Source organism: Oryzias latipes, chromosome 5 (genome assembly GCF_002234675.1).
Source record: "Oryzias latipes chromosome 5, ASM223467v1".
Taxonomy (NCBI): Eukaryota; Metazoa; Chordata; class Actinopteri; order Beloniformes; family Adrianichthyidae; genus Oryzias; species Oryzias latipes.
In genome coordinates this window covers 10766456-10785235 of record NC_019863.2, presented here as the reverse complement: position 1 = coordinate 10785235, position 18780 = coordinate 10766456, and the positions used below count along the sequence as shown (strand labels likewise).

General features: G+C 38.6%; 1 protein-coding gene and 1 long non-coding RNA gene across 2 annotated transcripts in view; one reads left to right on the top strand and one right to left on the bottom strand.

Moving 5' to 3' along the window:
* Positions 1 to 18780, top strand: part of gli1 (GLI family zinc finger 1) — a 59650-nt gene that overhangs the window by 23313 nt on the left and 17557 nt on the right. Inside the window, exon 2 of the mRNA XM_004068688.4 lies at positions 18294 to 18403. Coding sequence (XP_004068736.1) covers positions 18333 to 18403 — 71 coding nt within the window. The 5' untranslated portion in view covers positions 18294 to 18332. The remainder of the gene's footprint in view (positions 1 to 18293; positions 18404 to 18780) is intronic.
* LOC110015113 overlaps positions 1 to 18780 on the bottom strand; it is a 35451-nt gene that overhangs the window by 13781 nt on the left and 2890 nt on the right. The window lies entirely within an intron of this gene.

Sequence of the window (18780 nt, the reverse complement as noted above, 5' to 3'; positions counted from 1 at the left end):
AACCAGGGGCCTTCTTGCTATGAGGCAAGAGCACTAACCACTGCGCCAACATGCAGGACTGATTGGTGTCTCTTATTTTGAAACTTCTGCCATTACATGAGAGTTAAAGAGAGGCTGAATACAGTAGCGGTTACATGGTGTGAAAATATCCAAGTGTGTGTGTTGATGGCAAGTTAATCTCCCCGCCCTCTAATTCACAACTACTGATGAGCTGATTTGTTGCCTTTTAGTTATGTTAATGCACCTTAATTATAACTCTGGGGGTGGTTTAAGACTCTGCTTCTCAAACATACACACTTATTCAGGTTTAAGTGTATGTCTGGGGACTGCGTACTAGCTTCCAATCATTGAGACAAGTGTAAGAGTTTCAATTCATCACAACTTTGATTCACTTAGAGATCCAGGTAATGTTGCCCATTCCACTAACAACTAAAGATCTAACACATTTACATTATGGTGAAAATAATTGTTACTGTTATGTCTTGTGTTGGTGTGTTGATATATTCAGATATCTCTGTGACTTTGTGGAGAAGTTCTCATCCTTGATGTCTTTTTTACTCTTTCCCTTGTTTTTCTGTGTCCACCTCATGTCTTTTGTAATTATCCAACCATAAGGTGGCTTGTCATAACATTAGGCTGTTTCCATTCATTTAAATGCAAAACATCCCAATTTAAGAACAGATAACTATCCCTTGGCCCTAACCTTTTTTCTACTTCTGGAGGTAGATTTCATATCCAAGATGATTGCACTGGAGGAATTTGTTTAATCTTCTAATTTTAATTTTCATTTAAGATTATTATTGCACTAGAGTAGCATCCTCAGTGAGATTGTTTCACAGACTTTCAAGCATGTTTGCCCTGCAAATTTGTCCATCATCAGAAAGGATTTCAGGTTTGATGATGTCATGTTTGGGTAGAATGGCAGTGACAGAGGAGCTGAAAAATTCCTTTCAAATTAGCCAAATCAAATCAGTTTATCACACGACCACAGGCTTTGTCCATTTTTAGTCATATCATGATGACTGTTTATGATATTAGCTGACAATGATAACAATGATTTATCTCTTACCAGCAGTACCTTATGTGAGCCTGGTGCACCTTGGTAAAGCTTTTTATTGGCTTGAGTAGAGGGTGTGTATGCATACATCACCAATCAAAAGTTGTAGAAAACCCTTTTTCTTTCTTTTTCAGCTGCTCTCTTTAGGGTCACTATAGCCCCTCCATCCAACTTTATCCTATAAATCCTCCTCTCTCACATCAACTATCTTCATGTCCTCCTCCATTACATCAATTAACCTCCTTTTTAATCTTCCTCCAGGCCTCTTTTCCAGTTCCTCAAACTTCAGCATCTTTATACCTCCCAATGTGTCTAAACCATCTCAATCTGCTTCCTTGATTTTTTCTCCTGTTTCTCAAATGTATCCATTCCTGATCCTATTGTCATTCCCAAAGAGAACCTCAACATCTTCATCTCTGGGACTTTTGGCACAAACAACATCTGAGACCTCCCTGGAACACTGTACCAACACGGCTCTTCACCTGTTCGCCACACACTCTGTTCATCTGGACTGTGATCTTAAGACCTTAAAGTTCTTCACCTGCTCCTGTAAACTCATCGTTCCACTTGAGTCCCTTTTACTTACACAGATATCCTTTTTTGCTGCAGCTGACCTTTATTTTTCTCCTTTTCAGGGCAAATATCCACATAAATGTTCATCGACCTCTCTTCACTACAGATTGCATTGTCATTTGTAAACATCATGTTTCACAGAGTTAACTGTCTAATCTCATCTGCCAGTCTGTCCATCACCACAAAAAAACAAGAAGAGGGTCAAAGCTGATCCTTGATGCAGTCCCACCTCTACGTCTCTGTCACACCTACAGCACATCTCACCATTGTCTTCCAGCTCTCATACCTATATACATGTCATGAAAAACTCCAACGCTCTTCTCTCCCACTCCAGATCTCCTCATACACCACTACTTCACCAGAAGCATCCTCATAGCAAATACTGTATCTGTGGTTCCCTTTCTTTGATTTAAAACCATAATTTTGCTCACAGATGTTCACTTCTGACCTACTTCTGAATTACAAAAAGGGGAGGTTGTTGGTTAAAAGATACAGAGTTGTCACAGTTTGTGGGACTTCAAATCGTGTTGGTTCAAATAAAGGTGAAGAGAGAAATCAGAGCAACTTGGAGGTGCCACACAATTATGGCGACAATTGCATGCATATTTAACAGTACATCAGGCAAGCTACATTAATTAGATTAAAATCTGCAACACATTTAGGTTAAAACTTTATTTCACTTCCTTTTATTTGATAATTTAAGATTGAGACATTTAATGGTCAGATAGTTGTACAATTCAAAAATAATTTCTGACCAATCATGTATGTGTGTTTGTGTGTGTGTGTATCCCACTGAATCACATGCTAAGCCCCAAATATCAGCTCAGGGATCCCAGCCAATTAAAAGCTAATGCAGACACGAATGCCTTTCTCCTACTAACATCTGGGAATTAAACTAAACGGCTGCGACTTATGAAGTCAGCAAGACCACACAGGGAAGCTGTACACTTTAGCTCTGCGACCTGTTCACTCTGTGCCGCATTGATGAAGTTTGTTTGACCAAATGTCAAGCCAGTAAAAACAGGGAGGACAATTTTCATCTCCACTAAGCGTCAACAAATATTCAGAACATTACATCAGTCACCAGTTCTTGTGTGATATATCCTTTGTTTCAAACCCACTTTGTAATCAAACTGGGGCAAGGGCTGTTTCAATTCTTTTCAGATCCTTGTATTTAAAAAAAAGATAATAGGGTTAGACCACAGAGCATTACAGTACAATCCAAAAGAATTGTGAATCAGACAAAGGATAATGTGGGGGATCTTTGTACCAAGTTTTATTATGAAGAGATCAGATTCCCAATGATAACATGGTTGATCTAGTTAGGACTGCAGTGCTAAACAGACAAGCTGCTTGTAATGTCTTGAAATGTTTGAGCTTTTCCCTTTTCAGTGCCTGTTTGGAGGCATTAAAATCAAGTCATTTCAACCCCAGATAAACTATAAGATGTTGCTGCCTAGAGATTATTTTGTTTGAACCAGAGTTTGCCCTATTAGATAGTCCCCTCTCTATAAGGGGATGTGTAAGAAAACTTTAGTGCAGACAAAAAAAGCAGACCCTAGTCCCCTGGAAAACTTGAATCTGGACTGATTTACATGCAAACCCAGGTCCAGTTTAACTTACAGTTTGTGGGAGTGCGTGAGCAAGCAGGGAAAAATTGGTGTTCTTAGAAAGTTTAAGAATTTCTGTTAATGCAAACACAACAAAGTTATAAGAATAAATATTTTCAGCAAGACCTGCTTATACTAGTGTGGTGACTTGGTTTACCAATAACCTTCCCCAAGAATACATTTGCATGATAAAGGCCGCCGACACTCAGGATTTAAAAAGTGTCCCACAGGGAGGGCATAAACCCATTTCATAGTGCTGTTGCGAAATAAAGGCGGAATTGAGACCTGTTTTTGCTCCATCTATGGCCGGGTCGATTCATGATGACTACCATAAGGCATAAAAATCCCACCCTCGCATGTCCATTTATAGGGTTCTTCATTATTGGGAACTAAAAGGGACCCGTGAGATTCTGGTGGTCAAAACATGCGACACGAGGCTGACAAACACAGGCCAATATCATTCATCAAAGCTGTACATAGGCTTTTTTTTGGGGTACAGTATTAACTTAATACTGTATTCAGAAAGTGAAAAATCAAACAAGGTGATTTGCTGTAAAAAATAAAAAGTGAGCTCTTGAACATAAAATAATGTTTATTGTACGTGCTGTTGAAACATTTATTTTTTGTAAAAAGCTTTCACCTAAGCTCTGACAGCTAATGGGAATTTGACTTTAAGTTTAATTTTAAATACATGCATCCATCAAAAAAATTCAGCCTTGGACGCACTTAAAACACATGCGAGGGATGCAGCAATGTTCCACCTGCTCTCCTCCTGCACCTGAGCTTGTGCATGCTAGGCGGGGCAAATCAGGGAGCTTGCGCAATGCAGATGAGCTACTGGGCCATTGTGCCATCACAACGGCTCATAATTTAAACCGAGCGAATTTGCAACACTTTGATTGACAGTGATTTAAAAGCAGAAATACTCAGAAATGCAAAAATGAAATACGTTTTTATTACATTTGTCCTCCTTCATATGAAAAATGCAACGCCTGCATGTCAAAAACTCTAAAAACATGATTTTTATCGGAGGGGAACTTTAAAAGGTTATGAGGCGATGGTGAATGTATCCTGTAAAACACTCAGAATTTTTTTCTTGTCTATGCTTTAAGACATCATAGTGTCACACAAAAGCTGCATGGATAAGCTAAACGGTTTTTCAAATCTACAAAGAAAACAGATTTGAAAGCCTATTTAGAAAGTAAAAGGGTTCTAATCTTATCTAGAAACATTATTTAACTCTCCTTTTTAGAAAATGCATTTAAATTACATCTTTAAATCAAAGGATGCAATTTATTTGTAAATGATTCATTAAATTAGAAATAAAAATAGTCACTTTTTTATTTTATTCCCCACCTTTCCGGATAATCCTAGTTCCTATTTTTATTTCAAACACCCTCCTGGTCCTTCACACATTGCAGAGCAGCTGTAGTAAACCATGATGTAATTCAGGGACTTTGGTCCAGTTTCTGAAAGTGCAATGTGAAAATAAATAAAACCAAATGAGGGTGTTGAATTTTTTGACTGATCCCATTCCAGTCAAAGCAGATCCACATTTGTGGTTTAAATGGGTCCTTTAAGTGCAGATTGTCAAAGCCAAGCAGTAAAAGACAGTGGGAACATGGTGTTAAGTCTAAAGTTTGTTCTGAAGATAGAGGCTAAAATATGTCTTTGTTTATATTAAACTAATAAGGACAGTTTATTGCTATTTTTATGGCCTTTGACATAAGCAAGAGATCAAAATGAAAATGTTGGATCATATATTACATTCAGAATTGTTTTTGACCAATGCAACAGATTCTAGCAATAAACACTTTGCAAGGGTGGAAAACTCTATTTTATTACATTTTATTTCCTTTAAAATCCCAGTCCGATCATCTTTTGATCTATTTTTGAAGCATTCCCAGTGTTTTTTTTTAGTTATGATTATGCTGTTTTTAGCCAAAATTAAAAAAACAACTGTCGTTTCTAAAAACAGAGTTCCTGCAAAGCTGAGCTGAGCTGAGCTGAGCCAGATGTCAGCTCAGACGTGGAAAACAAAGATGTAGAGGGATCTTTTCGTCCCCAAGTGGATTCATCAGAATGGAGCGGAGCAGGAAACTTGTGGCTTGCCGTAGTAGGTTCTAAGCTTTTTCCATCTGCTCTTTTACCTCTGCTCCCAATTCACCGTGATTGAAATAGAGATACTCTGAATTTAGAGCTTACTTCCTAATAAATGTTCCCAATCATCAGAAAAATGCCACAAAACCATGTTAAAAACACCAAAAACAGAAAATTAATCGGAGTGGGTTCTTTAACATAAATGACTGCAACCATGCACACCTCCATTAGCCATAATAAAACAAATCTATCTAGTTTCTTTTATTATATAATGTTTATATATGAAAAACATTGTAGTGTTTCTTAGCTGTTTCTTTCACTGAGAACAGATTAAGCTGAGTCAGTGCCTTTTCTCTATTTCCATCCAGATGTTGACCTTCCCAATGAACATCAACATCATTCAAGTGTCGCTCCTCTCCTTCCTCCTTGTTCTTTCTGGCAGATATCTTCTAAACCGCTATTTTGGGGTTTTAAACTAAAAGATGGGTGCTGAGAAAGGAGGCTCCAACAAATTCCATGTTGCTCTCCTTTCATGAACTCTGTTCAGTTTCATAACTGTGCTGCCTGTGTCAAATATACATCTTCTTGCTTCCTGTCAGTGAGAGCCTCTCAGGCCTGTGGTCACTGTGTTCATCCAGTGGCTTGCAGGCTCCACCATTTACTGTCATCTTCCAGAGCGAATGAGGTGTTGGTTTTTTTCCACACACCAAATTCAAACACATGTAAACACACAAATGTACATTTATTTACAGGCTGTTTGTCTGTTTCCTCCTGTCTTTCGCATACGCATGGGAAGTACAAACGCCTTCCCCATCCATCCAGTGGAGCCAGTATATCTCCTCCCTCTTTTTTTTTTTCATTTTTCCACCTCTGCTTTATCCTCCCTCACTTCCAGCTGTGTTATACAGCAAAGAAATATAAGTAGCACCAGGCCAGCTATAAATATGTCTGCCCACCCAAGACTGTTAGGATTATTATTTTTCTTATAATCACTGTGGTCATTCTATAAACCGAACAGATTATTATCTGGTTTTGTTCCCTGGTGTTGGTCTCTATTAATATTTTCTTGCTAAATTTCTGAACAAAATTTAGCCAATGTTATAAAGACAGCTGGTAAATATAAAATATTATCCAATTGCTTAAATAATTTTAAAAAGTAGGTAATGATAATGAATTAGACTAAAAATCAAAGTGAAACATGGGTAAACACTTGTTGAAGGTTAGAAGGATTGTTACAGGGTCTATACAATGCAGAATCTACTTTTTTGAGCTTTTAAGTGCATTGTCGTGTTCATTCCTCTCAAAAAAACAACAACCCCAAAGTGCTATTTTGATCCATTCATGCATTTCTGAGTATTCTCTAAAACCCTGCGCTCTGAGCACCAGCCCCTCCCAATCCACAAAAACAAGTGGGTTCTAAAATTGTGACCTAGATAAGTGAAGAACAGCCCCTTCCAGGAATAGTCTGCTCTGCCAGTACCATGCTAACACACACACCAACTTTCTCCGTGGAACTAGTGGTGATCAGCAAAAATACTTTCCTTTTAGATACACAATTTGCACATCCATCTTTGCAAAAGTTTGGAAGTTGGTTGTTTTTGTGGGCGAAACACAGACTCACTGCCAATGCCCACTTTAGGTTGGGATCATGAAATGGGCGACACCCACACACAGCGAAAGGCGGTGCCTCAGAGATCGAGTCATTTTACTTCCGGGTTGGAAAATTTGCTGTGAAAATAGCTAATAATAATAATAAAAAAATTGTTCTTTCATTTTGCCAAAGGTAATATATTATTATATATATGAATATAGTTTACTCTCAAAGGCTTAAGAAAAGCCCTTTACAGCCCCACTCCAATCATCTTTTGATCAATTCTGAAAACGTTCCCAGAGGTCTTTTAGTTATTATTGTGTTGTTTTTAGCCAAAATGGAAAAACCTGTCCTGTTTTCTAGAAGAGCAGAGCAACAGTAGTTCATTAGAAATTTGTATCTGAGTTGTAGGCGGTACTGTTGGTGGGAAGTAAGCCCACCCTGCCTCCTGACATCCATCTGTTTACATTCTCTATTGGTAGCTTACAGCACTTCACAATCCCAACCTAACATTACGGATACCATAAACATATTGAGCAATATTGGAGCTATCGAGCTGTACAGTTTTGAATCTGCAAGTGGATGTAGCGGAGCAGGGAGCTTTCTGCCGACCAATTGTAGCTTCTACGTCACCGCAACAAACCTTTTCCAACTGCATTTTTTGTCTGCTCCTGATTCACAATGATTTTAATAAAGAAATATGCAGGAATGCAATTCTCATCTTAATTTTCTTTATACGTCTCCTCCATCATGAGAAAAATCCCACAAGAACGTGTTAAAAACACCCAAAACACAATTTTCCTCGGAGTGGGTCTTTAAGTTCAGAATGACAAGGCTCTCTTGGTTTTTCTTGAAAATGGGTGTTGGGCTCCTACTTGTTTATAGATGGAGCATTTCTGCGTTGGACTGCAGCTGGAAACCAGCTGTGTGAATCAACCTTCCTCATCTGCTTTATTCATCTGTCCCCTGTTTCTTCCCCCCTCCGTTCCTCCCTCATGTTTCCTCTGCTTCTCTTTCTTCAAAGGTTCAGAAAAAAACACTTGTGGCTGGCATTTTACATTCTGCAGAAAGGCTGAAATTACGCTAAAGCAGTAAAAGAACTGGAGAAAAGGAATGATTTTGATCCTTGGTAGACAGAAAAAAGGGTGTGTGTGTTGGGGGAAGGTAGAGAGTCTGGAGGTATGGAGGGGGGAGGGAGGAGATGAGCGGGGTACAGGAAACCACAGGTATGCAGAGGATGGCGGGTGGGTGGCCTGGAGGGACGATAGGGAAAAAGTTGGGTCATGAAAAAGCAAAGAAACAGTTCGTTAGGCTGAAGACCGAACTTGAGGGAAACTGATTTACGCATGGAAGCAGAACATCTTCACGGAGATGTTGGTTGAGATCCCCGAACTGACAAAAAAAAAAACCCACTCCATTTGAAAAAAGTGAAGCAGCTCAACGACCGGCAGTACAACACAGAGCTTGTTGAGGCAAATGAAAACAAGTAGAGGTGAACTGCTCATAATCCTAAGGCAAACACTATCAAGTTACTTACTGATGAAGCAAACAGTGATTAAACAGTAATCATGGCTGTGCAGCTAAGGCGCTAAATGGTACTTCATGTTATTTCTTTATTAGTGTGTTGGGCCGGAATCGCTTTGCTTACTCGTCATATTTATATTAGAGTTTGCGTATAAGCCTGCATGCTACTCCTAGCATAAATATATGCTTTCAGGTTGCCTAAACATTGTAAGCTTCAGCAAAACCCCAAGGCTTGGTTTGCTTCCATTGAGAAGATTTCACATCCTGTTCTTCAGAGCCCCAATCTGTCATCAGTGTCTCTTTCTGTGTTGCAAAAACGGATCAGCTTTTAGTTCTTTTCTATTCTGATGATCTGAGAGCTCCGGCAATGAGACATCACCTTTCCTCAGATCACACCTTAGGGTGCGAATGCACACAGGAGAGTTGAACATGGGATTACTGTGTTGACTACATTGGACAACAGTGCTCCACTAGAAAACACTTTCAAGGATTTTTCTATCAGAAAAAAAACACGTTTTATTCTTCAATGCTAAAGTGTTCAGTTATGTTCACACCACTCTTGCGTGTTTAAGCGACCACTTCCAAAGAAAAGGCTATGTAAACACGCTTAAATGTGCATTTCGTACTTTTGCGTTTTCGCATGCTACGCACATTTTTAAGACCGTACAAAGCGCATGGCCATTAAATGCACATTGCAAGTTAAACCAGTCGAACTATGACCAATCAGGGACTTGGATTTGGCAGTGACGTATGGATGGTGTCCCTTATGTTTAGTAGAAGTGCCAACCATTGGAAAATTGATCACAGAGGAAGAATTAATAATTGCCTTTTGTGCGCAGCCAGAATTATATGACACCAAGTCTTTCATATATCGGAACAGCTGTAAAAGAAAAAACCTAGAACAAGATTCACAAGATTTGTACTGCTATGACATTTCGCAGTAGAAAAAGAAAAAGAAGCCCCTCCCTACTTGTCCAATGTGAACACCATATGCCGCACATGCATTCAAGAATGTTCATGAATGTGTGTCACATTCCTGGTGTGAATGTACACTTTATTACCAAAAATATTAGTTCGCCCATCCAAATGATCAGAATCAGGTGTTCTAATCCCTTCGCCTGGCCACAGGTGTGTAAAGTCAAGCACTCAGGGATGCAGACTGTTTTTACAAACATTTGTGAAAGAATGGGCTGCTCTTTGGCCTCCTGTGCTACAAATCCAGTTGTGAAATTACCTCACTCCTAAATATTCTATGGTCAACTGTCAGCTCTATCATAACAAAATGGAAGAGTTTGGGAACAATGGTAAGTCAGCCACCAAGTGGCAGATCACGTAAACTGATGGAGAGGGGTCAGCAGATGCTAAAGCGCATAGTGCAAAGAGGTCGCCGACTTTCTGCACGGTCAATTGCTACAGAGTTTCAAACGTTCATGTGAGCCCAAGTATTGCTTTACCTGTGCGCCTCTGCTGCTCCGTCATGAAAATGACATAACGTTTAGCAATCAACCTGAGATCTATGCAATGACCGAGTCCACTGATCTGTTTTCCGGCCTGCATCTACCACTGGGTAGGGCTGCACGATATGAAGAAAACTCGCGATATACGATATCAGTGATTAATATTGCGATAACGATATAATTTGCGGTGTATAAACAATTAGCAAAAAAAACAAAAATATTATTCCCATTCCATTACAACAGCTTAAAAATTATACTACAAATGACCCTTGTTGACGCAGGAGGCGAACATACAACATAATAGGGCGCCATCCGATTAGTAAACAACGTGAAGGGGTCCATCTGATTGGTCAAATGCAGAAAGGGATTCTTTCGATCCATTAAACACTCCAAGCTGCCATAAGATTGTTTGGCCACATCTAAGGTAACCATTTATTGCAAATTTGCTGTCTTTTGCGATATGCATATTGCACAGCTTGATGTTGCGATAACGATAAATTTGCGGTATTATGTGCAGGCCTACCACTGGGTTTACTCAATCATGTCCAAGTACAGAATGAGGCAATCGAATGAACTCCAGTAACATAGTGACTAGTGTGAAGAGGCACTTAATAAAAAAAAAGACCAAATAATGAAAGTTACGGAAGCCACAACAAGAAAATAGAAGACCACAAAAGCGGTTTTCATGCAAATAAGAGAAAATAGACAAAAACCTCACACATGATTGTTAGGGGAACATTTTTCATTCATTTTAAGCCTAGCCTATATTGTAGCTGCTGTTGCTGTGTTTGTCACATGAAAAATGTTCATAATTAAAAAGAAAACTGCTGAATTCACCACTTAGAAGAACTTCCAATATGAGGTTAGCTTCTAGTGTGGGTTTCTGTATGGGTGATGCAATTGTATTTTTTACCATGGTCCATGTTTATTACATAGAGCTATGGCAATTTATAATTACTAACCAATTTTACAGTTTTCACACTGTTGTTTGCAGTTATCCTGCACGTATTTAAAAAAAAAACACCCCTCCAAGATTTACATTGTATTCCATCACTGTATTTAGTGAAGTGATTTCAGTTAATATAACAGAAGGGGTGTTACAGTGCAATAACAGTTTTTTTTCCTTCCAAATTTTGTGTCGTTTAATTCCAGATTTATAACATTTCCCAATCTTTGGCAATATCAACATTATATTTAAAATACATTTTAACCCTTTGCTATATAACCTAATGGGTATATAAATATTTTGCATGTCACTCTAGATTACACACTATTTTACCATGAAGTCCCTTCAGACGAAATCTCTTTTTCTTGAGACTTGTAATTAAGCTCAAGTTGCATTCAGCAAGGATGAACCCTACACTGTCTATGAAGGTGAAAAAGAAAATGCATAAAATGTATTAAAATGCATTAGGCCTGCACAATAAATCGCAAATTTATTGTTATCGCGATATCAAGCTGTGCAATGCGCACATCGCAAAAATTGGCAAAAATTATGATAAAATGTTACCTTAAATGTGCTAAAACAATCGTGTGGCAGCTTGAAGTATTTAACAAATGAAATTAATCTGTTTATGCATTTGACCAATTGGATGGAGCCCTTTTATGTTAGATGCCGGCCTCCTATGCAGACTAGGGTCGTTTGGAGTGTAATTTAAGTTCTGTTGACTCTTATTTAAATTAAACTGTCGCAGTGAAATATAAAAGATGTTTTTGGTTGTTTTCCTATTTGTTCATGTATCTCAAGTAATATTGCAATAGCGATCACTAATATCATAAAAGCGAGTTTTCCTCATATCGTGCAGTCCTTAAGTGCTTAAAATTTTTAGTCTAGTTTAAATAACCAACGACTATAACTGATGTTCATTTAAAATGAAATTCATCCACACAGAAAGACAAAGCTGGGATACAAACCAGAGCTATTTCACTTTTTAAAGTGTTCCCCTTCAAAAGAGAAAAAAAAAAAATCACAGCTTTGCATTTGATAGGACTTAATGCCTTTTGACTCAGACTCAAATTTTATTTTATAAGTAGATATGACATTAATCCTCCTCATAGCCAGTCAGGGAGTACGGCTTATTGTACATTACAGTGATGTCTCCAGTGCCTTTTAGTGGTCACACCATCGGCCCCCATCACATTACAGCAGCTGTGAGGAATTCAGAGTCTGGGTAAAGGGGGTAAAAACCACTGAGGAGGGTGAATGAGGAGGAAGGCAGGAAAAGAGGACGGTCTAAGGGGTGGGGGTTACAAAAACAAAGCCACGACTTTAAAACAAAGTTTACCACTAAAGGAAAACAACGGGACCAGAAAAAAAGTAGTGTTAGAGGAGAGAAAGAAAGAGGAGAGTAAAAAAAGAGAGAAGAAAAGGAGGTAAAATCTGAGCTGGGGTTGGCTGAAGAATCCAAGCCCCACCTTCTTTCTCCCCCTCCCACGCTTGCGCCGACTCCAGCCTTAACACAACAGAATCCCCCACAAGCCCGGCCACATCAGGAACGGCTGGCTACATTATAGCTGCCATTATCGTCTCTCAAGTCATAACAGCCAGAGAACACCCACCTCGACTGCTGCTGCGCCAGGAGGGGGAGGGACGAAGACGGAGGAATGAGCAGAGTGGAAATGAGGGAGAAGGGTGGAGGCAGAAGAAAGGGAGCCAGAGATATCTGGAGATACAGAGCAGTGGAAAAGGAGGAAGATGACAGCAAAGAGAGGCGTTGAGGGTGAAGGAGAATAACAAGAACCAAACATTTTACGAGTGGTGTTTACACTCACAGCAGCAAGCCCCAAAGATGTTTTAGGTTGACTGTTTGGTGTGCAGTCCAACTGATAGACTGCTGGAAACACGCACACTCAAGTAACAGCATTCTCATCTGAGATTAAAGGAGAAATGAGGTTAAGAGGAAAGGGGATGTCATTACATGCTGCTTTTCAAACCGGCTGAGGAGGCAGGAGTGGGGGGCATGAGAGAGCCCCAGTTTAGAATTACACCCCAGAGAAGAGGAGTGGAGAAGTTGAGTGGAGCGGTGCAGGATCCGACCTTTTGTCTGCCATGACCAGTGACCTGTGGAAATGTCTGTCTTCCATGGAGACTTCTTCATAAGAGGAAGGCACTTTATGGGATTTTTACAAATAGCCAAACTTGGGCAAACTTAAACAATGTTTGTCTTTGTGCACCACAAACTTGAGAACCAAGTTAGGTAGGAAAAAGAAAATACTTGAGGACACCTGTGCAAAAATTGGATGGTTTAGTTTAGCTTAAGCTATCCCACACAATATATGATGGTTATGAGTAGCTTTTCTTCCGAAAATGAGTTATTTAAAGATACACTCAGATAAAAATTGTGTTTTTGGTATTTTTGTGATATTTTTATGATGATTGAGGACATATAAAGAAAATTAGATGATGGGATGGGGGTAAAAGCTGACTCAGCGAAAACAGTCCTGTCCACAACTCCGGTGAATTTCTAATGAACTACTTCCGTTCTGCAGAAACCATGTCCAGTTTTTTTGTTTATTGGCTAAAAATAGCATAATTATAATTAAAAGACCACTGGGAATGCTTCTCAAATAGATCAAAGATGATTGTGTGGGACTTCAATTGGTTAAACTTTGTTTTACCATTCAGTAAATAACTGTAACTTAAATGTGTTGCTATTAATAAAACAATCTGTCATAATAGAGTTAATATTAGTGCAGATTCCTGACTAAATATCCTACATTTGAAATATCTCTGTTAAGATGTCTATTCCTTTTGATGGCCTTTATTTTTTCTTGCTTTGATTCCTTGAAATATACTAATTTCAGTTAAAGACTCACTCTGATCATCATTTGATCTATTTTTAAAGTGTTCCCAGCAGTCTTTAAATAAGGAATACGCAGCTTTTAACCTAAACCAAAAAACAAATGTCATTTTCTAGGAAGTTTTTTCGGAAATTTGCCTCCAAATTGTGGACGGGACTTGGGGTGCTGATTAAGACTGCCCGCTTTCCATCCTCCAACTGTTTACTTGTTCTCCTGCCATTTTACAGCAAATCAAAACCCCAACCTAACATACTCAGTGCAACAAAAAAGGTGAGCAGTATCGGAGCTATCCAGCCGTACACTTAAGAGCTAGATAGCAGCTCAGACAGGGGAAACAAAAACGAACATGGATCTAGTTGTCTGCATCAAAATGAAGTGTAGCAGGGAGCTTGTGGTGGTAGCTTGTACATCACACTTACAAGCTTTTTGCAATGACATTTTTGTGTCTGCTCCTGATTCACAGCAATCTGAATAAAGAAATACACAAAAATGCAATTTTAAGCTTAACTTTGTTTTTTATAAATGTCCTCCATCATCAGAATAATGCCACAAGAACATGTTAAAAAACACCAAAAACACTATTTTAACCCTTGTGCTATCTTAGATGACCCCACCCTTACTTTGACGTGTTATTCCTACCATGACAAAGGTGGATAAAGGTGGAAAGATTTCATGTAATCCACGGACACCAGTGAAGATCACAAATCATTGAAGAAAAAGGTTCAGCACACTGTCTAGTGGGTCTAGATGACCCAACTCCAAATGGTAAAGTGCCTAGGATAGCACAAGGGTTAATCAGAGTGGGTCTTTTCCTAATGGACCAAATACGACTGCTGTGATCCTCACTGTCACACCTCAACATGTTCTTATGGTGGACTTAGTTTAATGATGCAGGGAATGTCAACAGATTTTACATTTTTGTTTGTGGCCAGACATTTTACTTAGTTTCAATAGGAGCTCATTTTAAGGCAGTGTTGTGCTATTGTAGTACCTTGCAAAAAGGGAAAAAAATCATAAGGAAAAAAAAGAGAATACCACACACTGGTTAACTTAGCACCTAGACATGTTCCAACTTTTTAGTGATTAGAGTTCAGGTCAGCTTTGCAACTGCAACTATCAGAAGAAAAAGAAAGGGAGACCAAACAGCCAACTCTAATCACATCCAAGAGGGTTTCTGATTCATATTATTCAATCCCTCTCATGGGTTGTTTTTAAAATATTCTGACTTTCTCTTTCTCTTTTTTTTGTGTTTACTTTTTTTTCCTTTTTGTTTTGTTCAGTATTGTAGTGTGGAAGCATTAGTCTATGCTACAATCAATGCTTCAAATAACCAGTAAATAAAGTATTCTGAGTGTAGATCCTGTACAAAAACTAGCTTCTTTAAAGTGTATAAAAATGAAAAGTGCATCCAGATCGATTTTGATTTGATATTGCAACATTTTTCACCATAATACTATTTTTGTCCCTTTCTTTTGTCCCTGGTTTGTGTGTCCGTCAGCTGTTTGCATGCAGGGCTGTTCGGCATGTTTCAGCACAGCAGCAAACCTGAGTGTTTGAACTGGGAGGTTTTGGGTAAAGGGGGTGGCTGGACATTCTGTCCTCATCCTCAGCCCATCTAGCCATGCCACAGCCCAGCAGTTTTGTTTGGTCAGCAGTTTGATTCATGGCCTTGGGGTTTTTAATATGCTGCTACCCCATCTCTCTCAAACCCAGCACCGCAAAATTACACCAGGGAGCAATCTTTCTCGTAGTTTCTCACAAAAAAAACTGACCTTGAAAAGCACAACCCCAGACACCTGTGTCAGCACTGTGCACAAAATCATCCATCTATGTGCTTTGGAACAAAAATCTATATATTCATGTGTAGAGTTTATGTATGCATGGAGTACTTTTTATCGTTTTCTGCAATGCGTGACTGAAAAAATCCTTGCTTATAGTTTACAGTGTCTCAAGCTTTTGTTGAGCAGTCAGATTTTTGTGGTTATGAACACAGTTGCATCAGTAAATCTGTAAATACATGAACATGTGAAAAACATTCCTGCAATCTTTCAACACAACAACATATAAAACAATGACACAAGCCAGTTTTACACATACAAGAAGTGACAATAACAATTTTCAAAATGTGAAAGAAATTCTAGCATCATACATATTTTAAAATCCACTGATTTATATTTACAGGTGAGTTCATATATTATTTAAGTTTGTTTTTACCATGTCGACACACACTTGCCACTGCAAATACACTTGTCAGCCTCTATACCCACCTGCTACAGAGCTTACTGAGTAAAATGGCTCCCAGTGACAGGCTTGCACGCATGTTTCTTGTGTTTGTTAGCTACTGGATCATTATGGTACCTCCCATCAAGTCTGACAGGTGTGACAGCTAATGTGTGACTATGTGTGTGTGTATATCAGTCTACCTCAGCCCCCCCTTTCTTGGTATTTATTAGTTTTGGACAGCTGAAGGACTCGGCAAAATCTCTATTTAGCACTTCCACCCAATTATCGTACACATACCCAAGGGCCGCTCTGAATATATGCCATCAGTCCCAGACCGCCCACATAATTTAGTCACTTGCAGACCTCTGTACCAAATCCCCCCCTTGGTGGCTTGTGGGCTTAAATAGGTCCCTGCTGCCCTTTTAACACTTGTGCTACCACATAACAGGCCTAGCAACCTGTCGCACTGAAACCAAAGAGCTTTCATGTCCAGCAGACAGGAGCTTTCCCAGTTTAGCTTGTCCCATTTCAGCAAAGAAGCATTTAGAGTTCACAAACACAATTAGAAAATGGATCAGAAATGTGTGTTTAATCCACACAAGGGGCTGCTAACTTTTCGAAAGCTTTTAAACTCATATGAATGCACTTTTTTCTAAACTATGTTGATGAAAAATAAACTGATTTGTTTGTTTGGTTTTACCTATCTGCCCTTTGCAAAAAGTAGTATACCCGAAGTTTATTTTGTCAAGTATACATGAGTATAAGTACAGCAAATCTGCTATAGACCATGTGTGTAGTGCAAGAAGTATACTAACTGAATAGTTCATTAGATTAAATTGGAACATTTAAGGTTTACATATGTTTATAGTATATAAAATGTGAGCTTCAAATATTGCCTCACTTTTAATATAGATTAAATGTACCTGTAGTATTCTAAAATAGACTACTTTTTGCTTAGGTTGGTTTTAAAGACCCACTCCCATAAAAAATGTGTTTTTGTTTAATTTTAATATGTTTTGTGGCATTTTTCTGATAATGGAGGAAATATATCAAGGAAATTAAATTCAAAATTGCATTTATGAGTAATTCTTTATTCAAATCGTTAATTTTTCAGTTAATCTTGTTCAATGTTTATGTTGACATTGTTCAGTGTCAATGTTTATGCTGATGTTTTATGTTTGTGTGTTTAACATAACCGAATTGAATGTCTCTAAAAAAAACAAAAATCAAAAAAAAAAATCAGGAGCAGATGACTAAAAAACGCTGTTGAAAAAGATTGTTGCGATGTAGAAACTACAATCAGCAGGCCACAAGCTCCTTGCTCCGCTCCATTCTGATGCATCCATTTGCAGACAAATAGATCCATGTACATCTTTGTTTTCCTCGTCTGGCTAAAAACTGTACAGATGGATAGCTCCAGTTTTGATTGCCATCTTTGTTGAACCAGCATGTTAGGTTGGTATGTGAGGGGCTGTAAATTTGTGGGGGCAGACTTTCTCCCGCCCACAACTCAGAGGTGAATTTCTAAAGAACTACTGCCGCTATGTCCTAGAAAACAACACAAGCTTTTAGATTTTGACTAAAACGGCATCACCATAACTAAAATACCACTTGGAACGCTTTTACAAAAGATCAAAAGACTTTAATTTATTCATGCATGTTCGCCAACAGACCGAAGCACATTAATAGGCCAATTCAGACTAAAATCGCTAAAAATCACAGAATTTTCACATAAATATACCAAATAAAAATATTACAAAACAAGATGATGAGATCGGGACTTTAATTAATTTTCTAAACATGTAGCAACCTGCAGCTCTAACTTTCAAAACACTGTCTAATATGGTTGGATGTCATGGGTAGGTGCTTGTTTCCAGGATCTCTCAGTCAGAATGAACTTACATATAGTCCTGCTGAAAGATATACTCTCAATATAGGAGACTACCGCTTTCCTTTAGTTGGGTTGCTAGCATCCCTTGACTTTTGTCCTTTAGGCTTTGAGGCAAAAATGTTGAACTTCCTTTTGGGGGGATTGTGGCAGTCAGACCCTCCAAATAGACAAATTTTTCAACATTCCCTATCTTCTTAGTTGCTTCTCCAAAAAAATGAAGGCTTTGAGCTAACACTTTGATATAAGTATGACTCAAGTTTTCCAAAAGCTTATTTTGTCCTTAAACTGTTTTCTCTTGGTTTGGTTTGGTCTGTTATTAACAACCTACGGCTTGCTTTTTTTCTCCATCCACAATTGTTTGTGTTTATTCGGCTTTTTTTATGGCAGTTTAGCTTTATTTGGTTGGGCAGGGTTTGTTTGATTTTCTTGCCTTCACCTCAGACTTGTTCTTGCATTTCTGTGCCAGGTCCAGGCTGTAAGGGGAGCAGTAGGTCTCGGAGCTCCAATGCCAGTGGACATGCAGCCACACCAAGGGCTGTATTACTATGAGACGTCACCCAACCAACCCTCCAGAGGGTAAGACAGCAGCCAGCATGTCCTCTGCACTGTTTCATACTTCAAACAACAGCAGAAATCAATTTAAAAGCTCTTGCTGCACAAAACTGGTCTGAAGATGTGACACTATTTTTTTGGAATACATCATTTGATATTTATCATCAATGTGTACACTGTACATAACAAGATAATTAATTAATTCCTTGTTTTAGACATCTAACATGTTAAAATATCTGCCTTATTGTCAACATTGGTATGTGCTTATACCATCAATACTACAAAAACTGAATCTTAAGAAAGTAAAAAGACTGTTTCAAAATTGTCTTATTTTCTGTCTGGCAAGAACAATAATCTTATTAAGAGGGTTTTTCAAAAGCAAAAAAAAAAATCTTTGTTTG